Here is a 19,046-nt window from a genome sequence, read left to right on the forward strand (position 1 = left end):
CATCAGTGATGTCATCAGTGATGTCACTGACCATGTCATGAATGATGTAATATGTGACATCATCAGCAGTGGATTGCGGGTGCGCGATATATAGTTAGCGCAACTAACTATATATGCGAATTTCAATGGTTTTATGCGAGTAAAATAAGGTTTTTTAAATGCTAATCCCTAACTATATATGGTCTATAACCAATGGTTTTTTCAGTGAATTTTCAAGGTTTTGTAAATGCAAATTCCTAACTATATATAGTCTATAACCTATGGTTTTTTCAGTGAATATATATATATATATTACCTACTGGCTATCGCCAGTAGGTATATATAGTTAGGATTAATTCCCTATGGGATTTTTGAAAATTCTATGTCTAATAACTTTGGCGTTCGTGGACGGAATCGGCTGAAATTTTCAGGAAAATGGCACATTTTGTTTCTGAGCAGCCCCTGAAAATTTGGTCGGGTTTCGTCAAGGGGGGGCCGAGAAAAAAGGGGGGTCCCAAAACGCGTTTTTCCCATTCATTTTTCCATAGGGCGGTTGGACTCACTTTTAGCTCGAACGGCTGAATGGATTTGCACGAAACTTGGCAAAATTGTAGGGACTGTTAGCCTGATGTGCCTTTGCTAGGTCTCAATATATGTGCTTCAGTGGATTTTGAGAAATTAACGTTTAAATCAAGATATATATCTGTAACAGCGCTCCGGGCAGCGATCCGGTCCGCTTACTTTTCACGTTTCGGAACTTTGCGCGCAGAAAGCTGATTGGCTCTCCGGTGTCTGTCAACATTCTAAACAGTCCGGAGCGGCCGCCATCTTGTCTCTCGGTAGGATCGAGAGAGAAGAAGAGGTGAAAAACGAAGGGGGAATTTAATGAAAGGGGGCAAGGTATCCCCCTCTTGACCCCCTAGGAATGTTGTTGGGGTTATTAAAGGGTCCCGTGGGGAAAAGAAAAAAAAAATGATTTTTCACGGTAGAAGCGCTTCACGGGCCGCGAACTGGGCCGCAAACTGGTAGCGAAACAGGAATTCGCCATTTTGTGCTTCGTTAATTAAATTACTAGGTATAAGGGGGTGCGGGAGACGTATCCTAATCCCCTATGTTTCCTGAGGGTGGCTGAGGAGGCTGATATATGTTGATACATCTCTTCCAGCGGCTGTGCGTGAGCTTTTTTTTTTTTTGCTGCGTGACAGTCCGGAGCGGCCGCCATCTTGTCTCTCGGTAGGATCGAGAGAGAAGAAGAGGTGAAAAACGAAGGGGGAATTTAATGAAAGGGGGCAAGGTATCACCCTCTTGACCCCCTAGGAATGTTGTTGGGGTTATTAAAGGGTCCCGTGGGGAAAATAAAAAAAAAATGATTTTTCACGGTAGAAGCGCTTCACGGGCCGCGAACTGGGCCGCAAACTGGTAGCGAAACGGGAATTCGCCATTTTGTGCTTCGTTAATTAAATTACTAGGTATAAGGGGGTGCGGGAGACGTATCCTAATCCCCTATGTTTCCTGAGGGTGGCTGAGGAGGCTGATATATGTTGATACATCTCTTCCAGCGGCTGCGCCATCTTGCTTTTTTTCCAATGCCACAATTTTGTCGTGCACGGCAGCCATTTTAGATGCCAGGCTGATCCCAGGCTATCACCTACCCCTGCGGATGTAGTTTATGGCCCCAGCTGTAGAGAATTCAGACATGCCAACCCTCCCGATTCAGGCGTGTGACTACTGATTTCAGTGCTAGTCTCCCGCCTCCCGATTTCTGCAAGCAAAAACCCGGGGGCATATTACGAACAACTAGCGATAATTTTTGTCTCTAACTTGTTTAGAGACAAAAATTATCGCCGCACATCGGCGATTTTTATCGCAGATAAACCTTGCTATTATCGCAGAAAAGTCAGCGATATTCATGTATTATCGAGCAAATGCTCATAGCCATGTAATCCACCTCCCATTGGATAACATGGCTAAGAACTGCTCAGGGCAGGTGTTAGATTTTGGAGATATTCGTGCTTAGCGCGAATATCTCCAAAAGTTGGTAATAGGAGATAGCGATGTTAGGGACTGTTTCCAGTCGCTAACATCTTGGCACGCCACCTTGCATGTCATTAGTGATAAGTATCACTGACATGCAAAGCGGGGCCCAAGATGGTCGCTATCTCCTTTTAGCTGTCACTAACTGGTGTTAGCGACAGCTTGGTAATAGGGAGATAATTTTATCTCCGCTTTCATGGCTTTTAAAGCCAAAAAAGCGGAGATAAACCCCCTTGATAATATGCCCCACGATTCCTTGGGGGTTTCAGCTGACAGGGCTTGGTATTGTGTTACATGGTAATTTTTCCAGGAAACGTCAGAGGGTCGATGCAGGGGTTCTAGAAGAGGTGATAAACCATTTAAGCCTCATGAACAAGCGCATGGTCTTTTAAAGATTTGTGAAGTACTCGGGGCGGCGGTGTGTGTGTGCCCTCTTTCAGGAGCGTGCGGGGGGGCACTGCCAGCAACTTGCCAGGTCAGGTAGTGTTCAACACGTGCATCACCCTTTCTCTGCCTGCTATTGCGCTCCATGCTTCGGAAAGGTAAGAAAAAGAACGTGCATTTGAGTTTGAAATGTCCGATCCTGCAGCAGCACACTTCCAAAGCCCACACATGACAATAACCCGATTCAAGGCCCTATTCACCCGTTTTAAAAAAAATAGATAACACTCCAACAAAGTAAGATTATAAAACTTTATTACCTTTTAACTATAATGAACGGAACAAAAACTAAAAACATTTAAACATTTTTCAACTCAAAAAGCAACAATGGTTAGAAGCTGTCTTTTGTGCGAATAGTCCCAAGGCAGCACAACGTGCAGAGTTCTGGACGGCACCCAGGTGATGTCGCCTGGGTGCCGCACTGGTTTTGGGATCCTACAATGCAGCACAGAAAAACAGCGTGGGGCGTCCCGGGTGGTGCGGGGGGAGGCCTCGTCAGTAGCGGTCTGTTGTGCGAATAGTCCCAAGGCAGCAGAACGCGTTGAGATGTTGATGGGACTGTGTCCAGTGTCCCATGGCTGACACAACATGTACGACAGGCACCCAGGTGATGTCCAGTAAACTGGTTTTGGTATCCTACAATGCTGCTCCGAAAATTGGCGTGCGGCGGCCTGGGGGGGGAGGGGGCGTGGGGGAGGCGGCGTGAACGGGCCTCCCCAGGTGGCGGCCATCTAGCTGAGTTGCGCCCGCTCTTGCGGCTACAGCGTCTCGCTCACCATGTTGTTGAGTTGCTCCCACTCTTGCAGTGCAGCGATAGGCGGCTGCCACATGGCTCTTAAAATGGCGGACGGCTCCTCGGTTTTGGGCCTGGTCCACTGAAATGGCCCTGGGACACCTTGGAACTCGGACGCTTGCCTGCTAGGGCTTGGGCTCCATTCTCGAAAAGCGTCCCCTCAGCCGTGAAGATTCTACAAAAGTCTTGGGGTCTCGTAGCTCCGTCATGGCCATTCCACGAGCAATCATGGCAGCCGCTCCCCACCAGAAGCCTGCGGGAGTCGGAGGCCCCCAAGACTTTTGTAGAATCTTCACGGCTGAGGGGACGCTTTTCGAGAATGGGACCCAAGCCCTATCAGGGAAGCGTCCGAGTTCAAAGGTGTCCCAGGGCCATTTTAGTGGACCAGGCCCAAAACCGAAGAGCCGGCCGCCATTTTGAGAGTCCTGTGGCAGCCGCCTATCTCTGCACCGCAAGAGCGGGAGCAACTCAACTACATGATGAGCGAGACGCTGTAGTCGCAAGAGCGGGCGGTAAACAGCTGAATGGCGGAAGAGGCACAGTGTAGCAAAAGCGGGCGGAATGGCAACTGAAACGGTAAAGGGGCGCCCCACTACAGCGTGTCTTCAGGTCAAACAGATTGTGGGACAAGGTTCAGAATTGAAGAGTCATCAAAAGGCAAAAAGTTCTGCCGGACCCCGGGAGCCGGCCGCCTATGTCGGGGGCGATCTCAGGCTACACCAGTGCTATAAGACTTGGGGAGGGTGTCGGAGCCAAGCGTCTTCTCCGAGTCCATGGCCATTACACCGCCCCTCAGGGGCCTCCGTCAAGCTGTTTAGAAAGGTAACATATCACATTGTTTTCTAATGCAGTCAGGTCCACAAACGACACTCACTTACTTTGAGAATAGTGAAGCTGCAGTAGGTGGAAATAAGCTTCAGACAGTGTTACAAGCACTGCTCAGAACTCTTAACTATGGCACCCAACATCCAGAACTTATGCCATTGAGAATGGCAGTGACATCGAAGCAACTCAGGGACCAAAACCATTAACGTACTTTCACGTATGAAAATCTTACTTGGGGAGGGGGCAGGAGCGAAGCGCCCCCTCCCAGTCAGCGCCACCACACCGTATGTTGAAAATTTGAAGCCATCGTTCTACAAAGTCAACCAAACTTGGATTGAAAAATCTAGAAAAATGTACAAACTGAAAACCAGTTTTGGTCTGCATAGCATCAGTAGCAACGCTTGAGTCAGCTTTGTGTCAAGCCGCCATTTTGATTCAACAAAGCACAGGCATTGAAAAAGGCTCAAACTCAGAACTCTGAACTATGGCACCCAACATCCAGGAGCTTGCCATCCGGATCTTGGAGCCTTGTGCTGCTTTCGACCTATTCACACATCGGTCCACTACTGACATCATCTTATAAACCAACTTTATGTAAATAGTTTTTTAATAAAATGTTTTACCCTGTTTCTTTGCTGGTGTGTTGTCTATATTTTTAATATTTGCATAGGGTTTGTCGTTATTTTGTGCGGGATGGGTGATGGAGCCGAGCTGTCTTGCAGCCCTCATGGTGTGGAGCTCAGTTCATCTCACTATTTTCGTATTTCTCATGAAGGGTTGTTCCTAATATTTCTATTTTAGCGAGGTCAAAAAGAGATCCAATTAGTGGCCTACTGATTTTGCTCGATTACTTTTATTTTTTTACACGATTTTTCACTATCTGCAAAGACTAAACAGAGTATTGCGACTTTGTGCTTGTTTGTAAATAGAGAATGATCCAAAGAGAACCAATTCTAAAACAGTAAATGCTTGGACAACAATCAATCAAATGGAGAGACAAGCAGGCACGACGGATTACAATGGGGGTAAAGGCCTGCGTTAACTACCCTTCAGTATCTGCAAAGAGAGAGTACTACTAAGACAAAAGAGGGGAGGGGGGGGGGTGCAGCGTTCAAAGCACATCAGCGTGCATAAATACGAAAATGTTTTTATCTATCACGTACTTGACATTTTAAAGCTTTTCATATTTGCTATTAAAAAACCAATGAAATTCACAGAAAAAACCATAGGTTATAGTGGATATATAGTTAGGAATTTGCATTTACAAAACCTTGAAAATTCAATGAAAAAACCATTGGTTTTAGGCCATATATAGTTAGGGATTTGCATTTACAAAACCTTATTTTACTCGCATAAAACCATTGAAATTCCATATATAGTTATAAGCGCTAACTATATATCGCGCACCCGCACCAGGGCATTGGTATTCAACATTACTGCACGGCAGCCTTGGCCGTGGAAAGTGCACCACTTACCACTTACCATTTAAAAAACCTTTGAAATTTACTCAATAAACTATAAGTTTTAGGGGTGTTATAGTTAGCTGGACATTTCACTCATACAAAACCATTGAAATCGCTCCTATATAGTTAGTTGGACCCGCAATCCACTGCTGATGATGTCACATATTACATCATTCATGACATGGTCAGTGACATCACTGATGACATCTCAAATGACATCACTGATGACATCACTGATGACATCATCCATGTGACAATAACATACACCTTTTCATACACTAGTAAAATCTTTCATCACTCTTTGTAAAATACAGAGTATCATATTTGAATCCTTTGACACAGCAATACAAGTATCTAAAAACCCACTCAGTGATTCCTAGATGTATACACACATCTAATCACTTACTTGTAGATTCAATCATACATGCTGTCAATGAAAAATAGAACACTATGAAAAATACTTATACACCTATATCGTCATTACACACCAGCACACAACCTATTAAAATATGAAGTTATTCTACTCACTTATGCAAAGAATGGATCATGCTTGCATACTTACTTAGCTGCACACTTATAAAAACACCACTTCATCTATTCATTTACATAGTAAGTCATACTTACTGTATTGTAAAATAATTATTACAAGTATACAGTCATCCATATAGTCACTTACAGAATCATTGAGTCTTATGAATACTTATTTATATACAAAAACTGACATATAAACTGACATATACACTGCCTTTTATTTTTCTACTTTGTTGGACATGCACCAAAGAGAAATATATTTGCTCATCACCACTCCCATAAAGATATTCACTCACCCAAACAACTATTATAACATGTAGTTTTAACCTAAAATATCTACTGAATCAACTATTCATACATCTTTAGGCACTCACACACCCCCCACCGAACCACACACGCATTCACTCTCCTATACAAAGACTCAGTTAACTAATTAATAAGTAATATAGACTTTCACATAGCTAGTAATCAACTGGAGAACCAGTTTACACAACAACTGACAAAGTGATACAGATACTCACAGAGTTTAGCCACTATCCACTATATTTAGTGAGACACTATACATTGTTAAAGTAAACAGTCAATTACATTGCTATAAAATCCTCAATCCAAATATTTGTTTTTATATATCCACTCATTCTTCAATGCAAATTGCTATATATAATGAATAATTAAATAACGAAGCAAACCACATTCACTGGATGATGTCATCAGTGATGTCATCAGTGATGTCACTGACCATGTCATGATTGATGTAATATGTGACATCATCAGCAGTGGATTGCGGGTGCGCGAAATATAGTTAGTCCAACTAACTATAAAGGAGCAATTTCAATGGTTTTGTACGAGTGAAATGTCCAGCTAACTATAACACCCCTAAAACTTATAGTTAATTGAGTGAATTTCAACGTTTTTTTAAATGCTAATTCCTAACTATATAAGGCCTGAAACCTATGGTTTTTTCATTGAATTATATATATATATGATAACTCCGACATGGACTGTCGCAGGAGAGGCGGAGGTAGAAGCCGACGAGGTTGGGCTGACAAGATGCTTCAATCAGAGAAGACCATTCTGAACTTTGAAATCATAAGCCCCCTGGCGACATATTATCTGTAGTGAAGTGGGCACTGAAGAGAGTCGCAAGGCTGAAACGTGTCTGCCCTAACATTTCACTATTTCAGCAACAGAGCCTCTTTTAATAAATTTCACTTGAATCACCGAGCATGTGTCGTACCCGTTCCTCTGGGATGGGATTTGGTTTGGAGATGTGAACTGTTTGCAAGTACCGTTTTTCTGGCACACCTTTAGTTCAGGAGCACTGCGTTCAACTTGCGAACAGTGTAGTGTAGTTTCTGGAAGAGACAACGTGGCGCCTCCCCAGATGGTCGAAAATACTCACATGAGTGCGAGACTGTGTGGGGAGAAAGCATACGGCTGTCTGTCACAGTCCACTGCGTGAAGGTGACTCAAGTTGCAATTTTACATCACCGCCCCCGCCAGGATTGCCGGAGAAGAATGCCTGCCATCGCCAACTTTGTTTGGGACATCACTAGATGTTTAATAAAGCAGTTCACTGAATCTGCATTTATCACCAACTATTAGTTGGTGGTAAATTCCGAATGCCTTTTAAAAAGCAATTTTGTCCCATTTATTCAGTGCCATGTGGCAGACATACATGCCCTCAGGGCATGTATGTGTGCCACATGTGCACCCATGCACAATTCAGGGGTGCAACAGGGTGTCAATGTGACACTCTGCAACCCTTGAAAGGGTTCCCCCTATTACCAATTCGATAAATACTGAATAGGTAAATACCAAATCGGTAATTCACATTCATTCTAATGGGCCTTCAGGCCCTGAGGAATTAATGGAAATTACTGAATCGGTATTTACGGATACGGTAAATACCGATTCCTAATTACGGAATCTTAACGATTCGGTTATTGTTACTGAAAAATTATCTACATCCCATTTACCTATTCATAAATACCGAATCGGTAAAATTCGGTACTTAAGAATAGGTAAATTGAGATTACCTACATCTGAATCTGTGCAGCTGACTGCACTGCATTCACCAATGTATTCTGGGGTGTCCGAAATCAAACATAATACCAGTTTATGGTTCATCTGACCTCACTTTCAGAGGATATCCAATACCATGGTCCACACAGAGATAGCGCAGAAAATGTGGAAGTTAAATACACATAGAGGCACTGTTGAGAAAATAAATCCAACAGATACCTTAAATTTGTATTTTCTTTCTTTATACATATAGATTTTTCAATTATCTGACAGTAGCACACTTAAGCATTTAATTAAATAAATTCACATTTAAGTAAAAATCGTGTGTCTTTCTCATTAAACAAAAAGCGTATATACAAGTGCAATTCACGAATGTCTTATTCAGTGACCACATCAAACTGAGTATTTTAACATTTTTTTTAATTCTAACACAAGTATAGATTCATGTAAGTTTTAATATTGAAACAATAACCCAATGAAAAATCAAGCTGTTGAAAAGTTCAAAGGTATGTGCATGAGTTCAGGAAAGGTTTTATACTGGAAGGACACTATTCTAATACAAAACTCTGTTTAAATTAGCTATGAAACTATTTTTAATTTGCAAATGTGCTATACAGTGCAGCTCACATGAAAACATTTCTCCTACTTGCTGACTACATCCATGAAGAGTAATTTGTTTGTGAAAAGCTCTGTCTACCATTACCATTAAACAGGGATTTTCAACAAACGCCTTGGAGAGTAGCAGAGGAACACCCACATACTACTCAAGGGATGTCCCTGTAGAGCAAAGTAATGCAAAACAGTGCACAGTTTTTATGCAACTTTCAATCACAAAACAAGCTTTGTGCTCGAAAGCAAATAACAAATCACTATTTTGCGTCCGTTTGCATACTTTTTAGTAATGCACTAGTGCAACGTCTTGCCCAGTCTGGGCCACAATGTATCAAAGAAGAGCCTGACTGATGCAGGATGTACATTAATAATCTTCCATTGCAGCCGTGACTTTCCCTTATGTGGAATTATATGCTTTGTTGAAATCCACAGAGCAGTGATCTGAGACCCAATAATTGTCACTGCTTATCCCTGTAGTAAGCCTGGAAGATGTGCTACTGGGAATGCCGATAAATACTAAAAAATGTAATAAGTGCATGCAAGGAGCGATCAAAATCTCCTTCCGGTGTTTAACATTTGTATTAGTGAATCGGGCCCAACGTATTCCTATGGTGACGTCCGCTTCTCACTTGTATAAGATCTCTCAGCTTTAATTACTTGTCAAACAACACACATACCTTTGTAGAATACATATTGTTCAATAAATCTGTTTCTAAGGCTTTAATATCCTCTTCTGAATCTGCAAAACAAGAACACAAAACATAGTTACAAGTGTGTTCTATGATGTACATACAGCATCCCTCCTGATGTCTCCTATAAGCCATGAGGTTCATCAACAGTACGACATAAGATACCACGTTTGCATGCTAATAAAATGAATGTACAATAGTTTATTTATGTATAACTGGGAGCAACAACTAAAAAGATTACTGTAATCTTCTTTTTACAAAAAAGGAATAATTTGCACCATTAAAACAGAAATTGTATATTCATTACAATACGAATGGTTTTGGGCATATTTCTCCCTTTAAAATATAATTAGACGGAAGCTCTCCGCTTAAGTCTTTATTTGAAAGCTGCAAAACACTTAAAAAACTTACAACCATAGATGGTGTTCTAAAGTTTAAGAATACCGTCCCCTATCTTTCAGAATGTCGAAACTGTAAAATTGATCTAAACCTTGACATGAAAAAGTTTGAGGAGACTAGTAATTTTATCACAATATCAGAAGTTGTTATTATGAAATTTCTAATTTTCGTTAGTATAATAAATAACATTGAAAGCAAATTGTTGATGAGTTAGAGACAGCCCCATGGAGCAATACATCCTGTCACCCTCTCTGTCTAAGATACTAAACAAATGAGCCTTAGTAGAAACTTACACCCAACAGGACCATATCATCAATCCACACTACGGATGACATTGGTCAGTCAAACATCACACAACTATACCAGTACAATCAATTGACACAGCTTATCAGAAAGATGCTCAATGAAACCGGTGCTCATATAGCAAGGCTAGTGAATTAGTAGAAAAAGAGCAAACACATACAGCAAATGAGTGACAAAGAAAATTGCTCTCTATCACCACCTATTACTGCATCGGTTTCATTGACAACACTGCCTGTGACACCACATCACAAGCATGACAGCTCTTACTGAAGGAGAAGACATCAGGCAGGGATGAAGGACAAAAATTCAGGTCTTCACCAAAGCATAGATGAATTTCCTAGCCAAATGAAATACCACCCTGCATAATAGAAGGCTCCACTTTGCAGACAACACACAGGTACATCAAAGGAGCACCATGTTCAGCTCATGCGTAAATATTACAAAATGTGACTGCCCATCCAAGCAACGACCTAGGTGATAATATAAATAAAGGGCACTCGAACAGCGCAGCAATATTAAGAAACAAGACAAAATGAGAAGAGGTGCGGAATTCTGTTGGGAATGGATTCTATGGTAAGAATCCAGTGATATTCTTGAAATGTTATGATAAGAGCTAAACCGGTAGTTACAGTGCCTGGCCAGTTGTGTTTCCATCTACTTGCATGAACCCTAATAAAGGAGTGGACATGTACCTGATGTCCCATGTACTTCCTTTTAGTGACAAAGAGGAGGAGAAACGGTTAACTATTGGTGAAGGCACCACTGATGCACAAGAATCCAAAATATGTCAGCATTTTGTCAGATTTTGGTACCTTCAACGCTGCATGCTGTGAGGCCGGAAGCATTTGTTTGCATTCTGGGATGTCTTAGTTTCCATGGCTTGAGGATTTTTGCTTAATTGGAGCCCGACAAATATTGGGAGTGCTCGCATTTTGAGAGCTTTGCATGAGGGTGTGCACGTGTGCATGATGCCTACACATTGGAGACAACGTTTCCAGGCCAATCCTGACACTCTTTGCTGTGCCCTTTGGTTGCCTGGCATCATGGCACTGCGCGTAGGAGCCGCAGAGATGCGACACAACATTTGCAGTTTACAGTGAATTACAGTGATCTGCACACCTGGCTGAAATCCAGATGCAACGCAGGATTTGTAATTGACATTGGATAGGAGTGATCCACACACCTGTGCTGCTGAAATTTTGAACTTTGTACAACTACTGTAACTATTTTTAAAAAAAATATTTTTATTGAGTTCTTGGCAAAGATTCAATAGCATAATGATTACAAAATATCCAAAAGATTTACAATCCCACAACTAAATCTAAGCATAATCAGCAATGATACATTTAAATCCCCCAAATAAGTACAAAAAGCATAAAGGATTATATTTAAACATAAACATTATATTCCAAATATCCAGTGTCGAACATTTTCTCAGTCAAAATAATCCTTCCAGATTTTAGTAAATTATGCACTGCTCCCATCCTTTTTGCATACAGATATTCATTACTCCTAACTCTATTAATTTTTTGAAAAAACTCATCTACTGTTGGAATTATTTCTGTTTTCCAGTAATTAAGAATCAGAGATCTGGCAATTGCAACAATAATATACAAGAGCTTCACTAAGGAATCGTCCAAATTAAGCTCTGGATCAACCCCAAGTATAATTAAATTATTATAACTAACAATCGTAAAATGTAAATATTGAGGCAATATAAAAACATATTTTCCCAAAATACCTTAATTTTGGGGCAAAAGGCAATGATATGCGACCAGTTAGCCAAATCCGGTTGAGTGCATCTAAAGCAAGTAGGCGACGTATTACTATACATTTTTGACATGACTGCAGGCGTATAATACAACAGCCATTTGCTAAAGAAAAGCATACGTCTCCAATTGGCACCTCTAAGAGCCGTGAAGTTAAATTTATTTAGGGTTTTCCAGGATGTATCCTTTAAGTTGAAGCTTTCATGCTTTTGCCATTTTTTAACCGCTTTGGCACTTAAATCCTCCTCCCTACTTTGCGCCAAACTTTTCTTCCATACTCCCGCCCTCTTGAATACTGTACCTGAACTACTATAACTATGATGCTGTTGCGAATTGCAGAGATTTGCACACCATTACTAGAGCTACAAGGCTGCATTTGAGGAAAAAGGTAGCTCTATGTAGCAGATTGCAGTGAAAAGATTCTAGTCTTTTTTTTTCTTTTTGTGTTTCAATGTTGTGTTGAAATTTATAAATAGAAAAAAACATATATTATGATAACTGTATGTATGATCATACAATAAATATATAAGATTTTTTATATATAAGCATGCAGTAAAACTTTCTGAATAACTAATCATATTATATAATTTATTAAATACATAAACGTATAAGAGCAAGGACAAATATTTAGATTATATTGAGGCCATAAAAAATGGAATTATTGGAAGGGGGGACGAGAGAGATAAGGAAAGAAGGAATCACAAAAGAAATCGATAAGTGAAAAATTTACAAATATGAAGCATATGAAGCATAATACAATATGAGTATGTTCCAAGGAGAAAAAGACACTCTAGAAAAGCAATGCGAATAGGTAAAAAGTGAATATAAGGGTTAAGTAATGGACATCCTAAAAGATAGATAAGATAATGTAAGATAAGGTAAGATAAAATACGATAAATACTTACCATAACATAAATGAATTATGCTGATTCAAAGAAAGAAAAAAAAGTAATATTCTGTGACATAAACAAAATTAAATAAATTACATTATATTACACGTATATGAATATATTGTTACGGACCCAAGAGAGATGAAGTAGTAAAGAGAAATACGAGATAAGGATAGAAAAAGAGAGCAAAATGGATAATATAGAGAAATGTACAAACAATAAATGAAAACGATAAGCATATTGTGGGGAATGTAAGTGTATGCAGAGAAACACACATGTGTAAATATGTGTAATAAAAGATACAGAATTACATGTAAAAGTTCTGGTGAATAGCTATTAAAAACAACAACAAATAGTAGATAACCTTTTCCATGCTCAGCATGGAATATATACAATATGTGTTAAGATTTATAACCACCAATAATTAATAATTAATGAGAATAAGAGGAAATAGAAATTAAATTACTGCGTAGAAGGGTCATTAACGTTAGCATTGGTATTTGAAGCTAGAAAAGGTGACCCTATTCGAAGAAAGAAATCAGATTGATCCTGTATGTTGTATATAATACGTTCGTAGGAAGCAGTTTGGATCACGGCCACCATCCAAGTTTCTTGTGATGGTGGTGGAGGCAATTTCCTTTGCCCTAATATTCAGATTTTGACAGTAGCTAAGGCTGTGTGTAAAAGTCGGGCTAGTGGCTTAGAAAGTGATTGTGATTGACGCGTATCATGCAGAAGAATGGTAGCATGCGAAAGTGGAATTTGTAGAGGCATCATGGAGCGTAAGGTTTTACCTACATAATTCCAAAAGGGTTGGATCACAGGACATCCACAGATGATATGAGAACTGTTACAATACGTACTATCAAATCTCCAGCAGTTAGAATGGGGAAGCAAGCCAGCTTTATGCAGTTTTGTGGGTGACCAGTGCCAATCATGTAGAATCTTGAATAAGCCAAATTTCAATTCTGCTTCACGATTGCTAAGAATGTCAGACCATTCATCATCGGTATAAGAGACCGATAATAAGGTTTGCCGTTTAGTATGTAAAGTTTGCGATAAGGGTTGAGAAAAGAGATGCGAAGTGAGAGTTTGGTAGAAGCCAGATGTAGCTCTTTTCATCTTACCCCAAGTGTAGAGATATGTCACAATTGGTGAGTCAGGCAAGTGCCATGGTTGAGGTCCTAGACTTCTTCGTAAGGATTGTCGTAACTGGTTATATTTTGAAAGTTGAATATCAGGCAAATGGAATTCTTCCTGCAGTTGGACAAATGGTTTAATATTACCTTTTGAAAAAAGTTGATCTAGGGTGGAAACCCCTGCTGCTTCCCAAATAGGCCAAAAAAATGATTTTCTATTAATACGAATTGCAGAATTATTCCATAATGGTGCTTTCCTATGGAGACGAGGATGTGAGCCCAGTAAGCAGTCTGCCCTTTGCCAAGTGGCACGCATAGCCAACAAAATAGGATTAGTGGAGTCTCAGGGATGAGATTCAGAGCCATATAAAATAGAAAGACCTGCTTTTGTTAATGAAAGGTAGTGTTCAAGATGTAGCCACTGTGGTGCATCCGATGAATGTGGAAGCATATAAGACCTTTGAAAAAGTTGTAATGCCAAAAGATTCTAGTCTTACATTTATTTAAAGTGTCTAATTTCGCTACTTCTGGTATGTGGATCCCGGTGATTTGTACATCATTTATTGTAAGTTTACGGACATACTTTCGGAACATATGCAAATCATTATGATTTGCACACCTTCTGACTGGTTGTGTTGAATAGAGCAATATGTAAGGTATGACAAAATATTTTGTGCATTGCACATGCACCTGATGTGCGTATCCTACAGACAGCGGTGATTCGCACACCTTTCATTTTGGGACATTTGGGGAAACACAGCATATTTTGTTGTGCAATTATATTTTTTTAGTGTGACTTCATATGTAAGTTACTTGTATTTCATAGGTAATTTAAACTGCACTTAGGATAACATGCAGCGCAGCTTCATTCCTTCTCCTGCCTTTTTGGCAACCCCAGGGTCTCCACAAATCGAACTGAAACAAGGGAAGGAGGGTTTTGAAGTGTATTTGGAGGCCATAGAATGAGGAGTTTTTACACAAATGCAGAAATATGCTATTTTAAGGCATTTCTTGGGTCCCAAGGGCAGGAAAGTATTAAAACATCTAACTAACATCGGTACCTTGGGGAGAGGGATGTGTTGGCTGAATATGCTAGGGCCATCAAAACTTTGGATACCTGGTTCAAGAAAAAGAAAAATATCACTATTGAAAGGCACACATTTTGTCTAGAGAACAGTTGTATGAGAATTCATTGATTCCTAATTCAGCGCATTAGTAATCTTACCTGCTGCCTGTAGTTATGGGATGTCTGAGGAAGAGATGATCAGGGATCAGACTGTGAAAAAAACTAAGAATAAAAAGATTCAAGGATGTTGTTGACCATGGATACCCTTACCTTGGATAAAGCTACTGAAATCACTAGTAGCATTGAAGCTACTATGACTTACATAAAACAGATGTCTCTTGGATCACACGTACATTTTATCCAGGGAAGGGACTCTGTAAAGCATAAGGAAAAGAAGTGGGACACTAAAAGAAAAGTCCTGGAATGTGACAGATGTGGAAATAGGAATCATTTAGGGAATTTTCCAGTGTGTCCTGCTGTGGATAGAAAGTGTGAGAACTGCAAGAAAAATGGGCATTTCGCTAAGGTGTGTAAATCTGGTAACAACAAGAGCCTATCCAAACAGATTAATTTAATTGAAAACACTATCATCAATGGTGATATTTCTGAATCTGATTATGAGAATGACGTGTCTTGTGTACAAAATAGGGGGGTTAGATGTGGACAATGGTCTGGACGAAGGTGTGATGCAAAGTGAATCTGGAAAGATCAAAACACTGTTTTTGTCTAGTGAATGTAGCTAACGTTTCTGTCAATTTGATGGCTGATTAAGGATCTTGTTTCACTTTTTAAATACTAAAGAGTGGGAAAGATTAGAAAATTATAGTTCATTGCTAGTCCAACATGAAACCAATTGTGTATGGAGGGAAATCCATGGAGGTCATGGAAAAATGTGATGGTTTGTTGAATTTTAATTGGAACAAAGCGCCGCCCTATGTATATTTGGCCAAAGTTGGATTGTGTCAATTGGGGTGGCTGGAACAAAGGAAGTTGGGGATAATCCTTGATCCCAATAGCCCGCAGCAGGGGTTGTTGAAAGACGTCTGTGGTAACTGTTTGTGAATGCCGTTGGTTGAAAGCATTTCTGGAACTTTTATTAGAAAAAACTGGGAAAACGTATGTGTCTCTCTTCAAATCATATTCATGTTCAAGTGTACACAAAGTGAGACATGTGTCACTAACCATCAGGAAGGAGGTTAGAAGTAAGTAAACAATTTATGTGATCAAGGTAATATTGAGGCCATGGAGAGTTCTGAATGGTTCTACCCCATTGTGCTAGCAAGTAAGGCCAATGGTGCATTGAGGATGTTCATTGACTTAAGGGACCTCAACAATCGAATTTGGGTAGATAGGCATCCTCTGCCCAATATAACTGAGATGCTGTCTTCTCCTAAGGGTGTCAAGGTGTTCACAACTTTAGATTTGACATCTGCTTATCACCAAATTGCGCTTAAACATGAGCTGAGGTATTTTACAGCGCTTACCACTCCAGAAGGTGTATTTAGATTTAAACGCATGACTTTTGGTTTCGCTTTGGCTTCTTCTGTTTTTCAGAGAGTTGTGTGGGCACTGTGCAAGGGAATACTCAACATCCGATTTTTTCAGGATGATATCTTTTTTTAGACAAGACTGGTATTCCCATGACAAGTCATTGCTATGGTCTTATCTGCTTAGAAAAATAAAGGCATGATGTTAAGAGGAAATAAGTGCAGATTTGCAGTCAAGAGTGTGGACTAGTTGAGATGCAAAATTTCTGGACAAGTGATGAAACCAAAGAAGAGTTTAGTGGGCGTAATTGCTGAATTTTTCAGAATGTTGGAATTCTATTCCCATTTTTTATCCAAATGTGGAGAGAAAACATGTAATGTGAGGAGGTTGCTCAAAAGAGATGAAAAATGTCTTTGGAGAAAGGAGTTTGATGACATCAAAAAGGAAACTGCCAGAGCTATTCCCTTGAGGCCTTTTGACTTTCACTGAACAGGGATGGGCCACAGGGAGAGCTGCTACCATCATGGGATTTTATATAATGCTAATCCTATGCCAAAGCAGAGGTCTGGCAGCGTTCCAGTGAATTGGAGAATGCTGCACCTCCCTTAGCACGTCCAACTCTCGAAGGCAGATCAGATTCATAGTACAATTTAGGTTGGACCTTGTAAGCACTGAGCGGTGCAACAGTAGATGTAAAAAAGCCAAGAAGAGCATTTCTAACTGCTCGCATCACAATGCTGTGACTCCATCAGCAGCCAGTATCACCATTTCCTGCTCCAATGCTCAGAATTCACTGCGCAAACAATTGTTGCAAATATAACTTATTGCACCTAAAGGGGCGGGCACCAGCATTTTTGCTAAAACTCGCCACCGGCAGAGCGGAGTTTGCCACTCACCCCTACTGCTAGGTCCTACAGAGTGATAAATCCATATATTTAGCTGACAGTGGAGTTGAACTGCACCAAGTGTGATGCTCCAATAGTGCAAACTCGATATTACAAGGAAAGCAAACTCTCTTTTCGGGGCATTTAGAATTATTCAGAAAACCACAGGAGACCTGTCTTATCATCCACTCTTCAAAATAGTTGCTGCTAAACTACTGCCCACTTTACCATATATGGTAGTGAGGCAATCAATGGGAATGATGCTGAGATCATTAATACCACTGTCGCTAAAACATACGGATCTTTATTCTCTCTCCCGAAGAATGCCTCACAAGCCCAGGTGAGGTTAAAGTTTGGGCTAAACAATCAACTTTATGCAAGGGAAGGGCATATATTGAATGTATGGAACAGAATAAAAAATGATCAGGATAACGAAATGTCTAGCTTATTGTCGCAAGAAGTAAAAAATAACTGAAAGCTATATGTTTGCTCCTATTTAAAAAGAGCAGTTGAAGAATTTGGTATAACATCGATTTGGAACACCACTATCACACAGGCGAGCTTCAAAAAAACAATAAACAAACTTACTAACCATCTTTCCTTGATAAAGGATAAAGACATCTTTGTGAAAAGAAATCATGCATGGCCGATTGTAAATGGATTTAAAGAAAAAAAGGTGCAAAAATACCTGGAAACATCATGGTCTAAGAAAAATAAACAAATCTTTATCAATGCTAGGTTCGGTTATTTGCAGGATTATGCCATTTACCACCATGGAAAAGACCTAAAGAAGACAAACTATGTAGGCTTTGCAAATCGGGACAAGAAAACATTATACACTTATTGTGTCTTTGTCCTGAACTGGTTAATGAAAGAAAAACTATCCTAAAGAAATTGTTTAACAAATGTGGTGTAAGGACATGTAGGCAAGCCCTGATTGCATGTCTAAATCCAGAAGATCTACCAATGAAGACAGCATATGTTAAATTCCTTAGTGCAGTATGAAAAAAGAGGCTTTTGCTTGACTAACTACTGTAAGGTGCAAACATGTAAAATATATATTCAAATCCTTGATCATAATCACAAATGATTAATTATCTTATAACCTAATGTGTATGATACATTATCAAGTTTTGGAAATTAATGGAATTGACATATTGTTTTATAATTTTAAAATTGTTGATATTTTAGCTACTTTTGTAAGATTTTAATTAATCAAACAAATAACTAAACTTGAAACTTGCTGACAATACTACAAACCTCACCACAGTATCCAAAAAGGACAGCATAGTGTAATCACTCCAGTGGTGGAATACACACAAAGTAACTGACAATGTTATGTCCTCTGCAGATAAAATAGCATGCACTGTTCAAGTGAGGTGCTGCTGTACTGCTCTTGAGCAAGGTGCCACATAGAGGGAGGAGAGAGTGAGTGAATCAATACAGCTATATTGCTAAACCACACAATGTGATATTCATAACCATTGTAATCCTGTAACATTGAATGATATCGAGCAAATGGAATACTTAGCCACAAATGTATGGTGTAATGAGTTTGATTGGCAGGCTGTGCTTTCTTCTTTTTTCTTTAATCCCTAGTGTAATGTTTATTAGTAACTCTTCCACAGCACAATGAACAAACCAGTCTTTAAGAGAATGGTATTCATGTAAGCGAAAAATACTATATATCCATAATCATTAAGTACATTTTCCACA

At 39.8% G+C, this 19,046-nt stretch overlaps 1 protein-coding gene across 2 annotated transcripts in view; it reads right to left on the reverse strand.

Moving 5' to 3' along the window:
• Nucleotides 1-19,046, reverse strand: part of NTS (neurotensin) — a 100,856-nt gene that overhangs the window by 43,318 nt on the left and 38,492 nt on the right. For both annotated transcript variants that reach the window (XM_086936827.1, XM_086936832.1), the window contains exon 2: nt 9,381-9,442. In XM_086936827.1, coding sequence (XP_086792953.1) covers nt 9,381-9,442 — 62 coding nt within the window. The remainder of the gene's footprint in view (nt 1-9,380; nt 9,443-19,046) is intronic.

This window comes from Lissotriton vulgaris, chromosome 1_1, assembly GCF_964263255.1.
Source record: "Lissotriton vulgaris chromosome 1_1, aLisVul1.2, whole genome shotgun sequence".
NCBI classification, from domain to species: Eukaryota; Metazoa; Chordata; class Amphibia; order Caudata; family Salamandridae; genus Lissotriton; species Lissotriton vulgaris.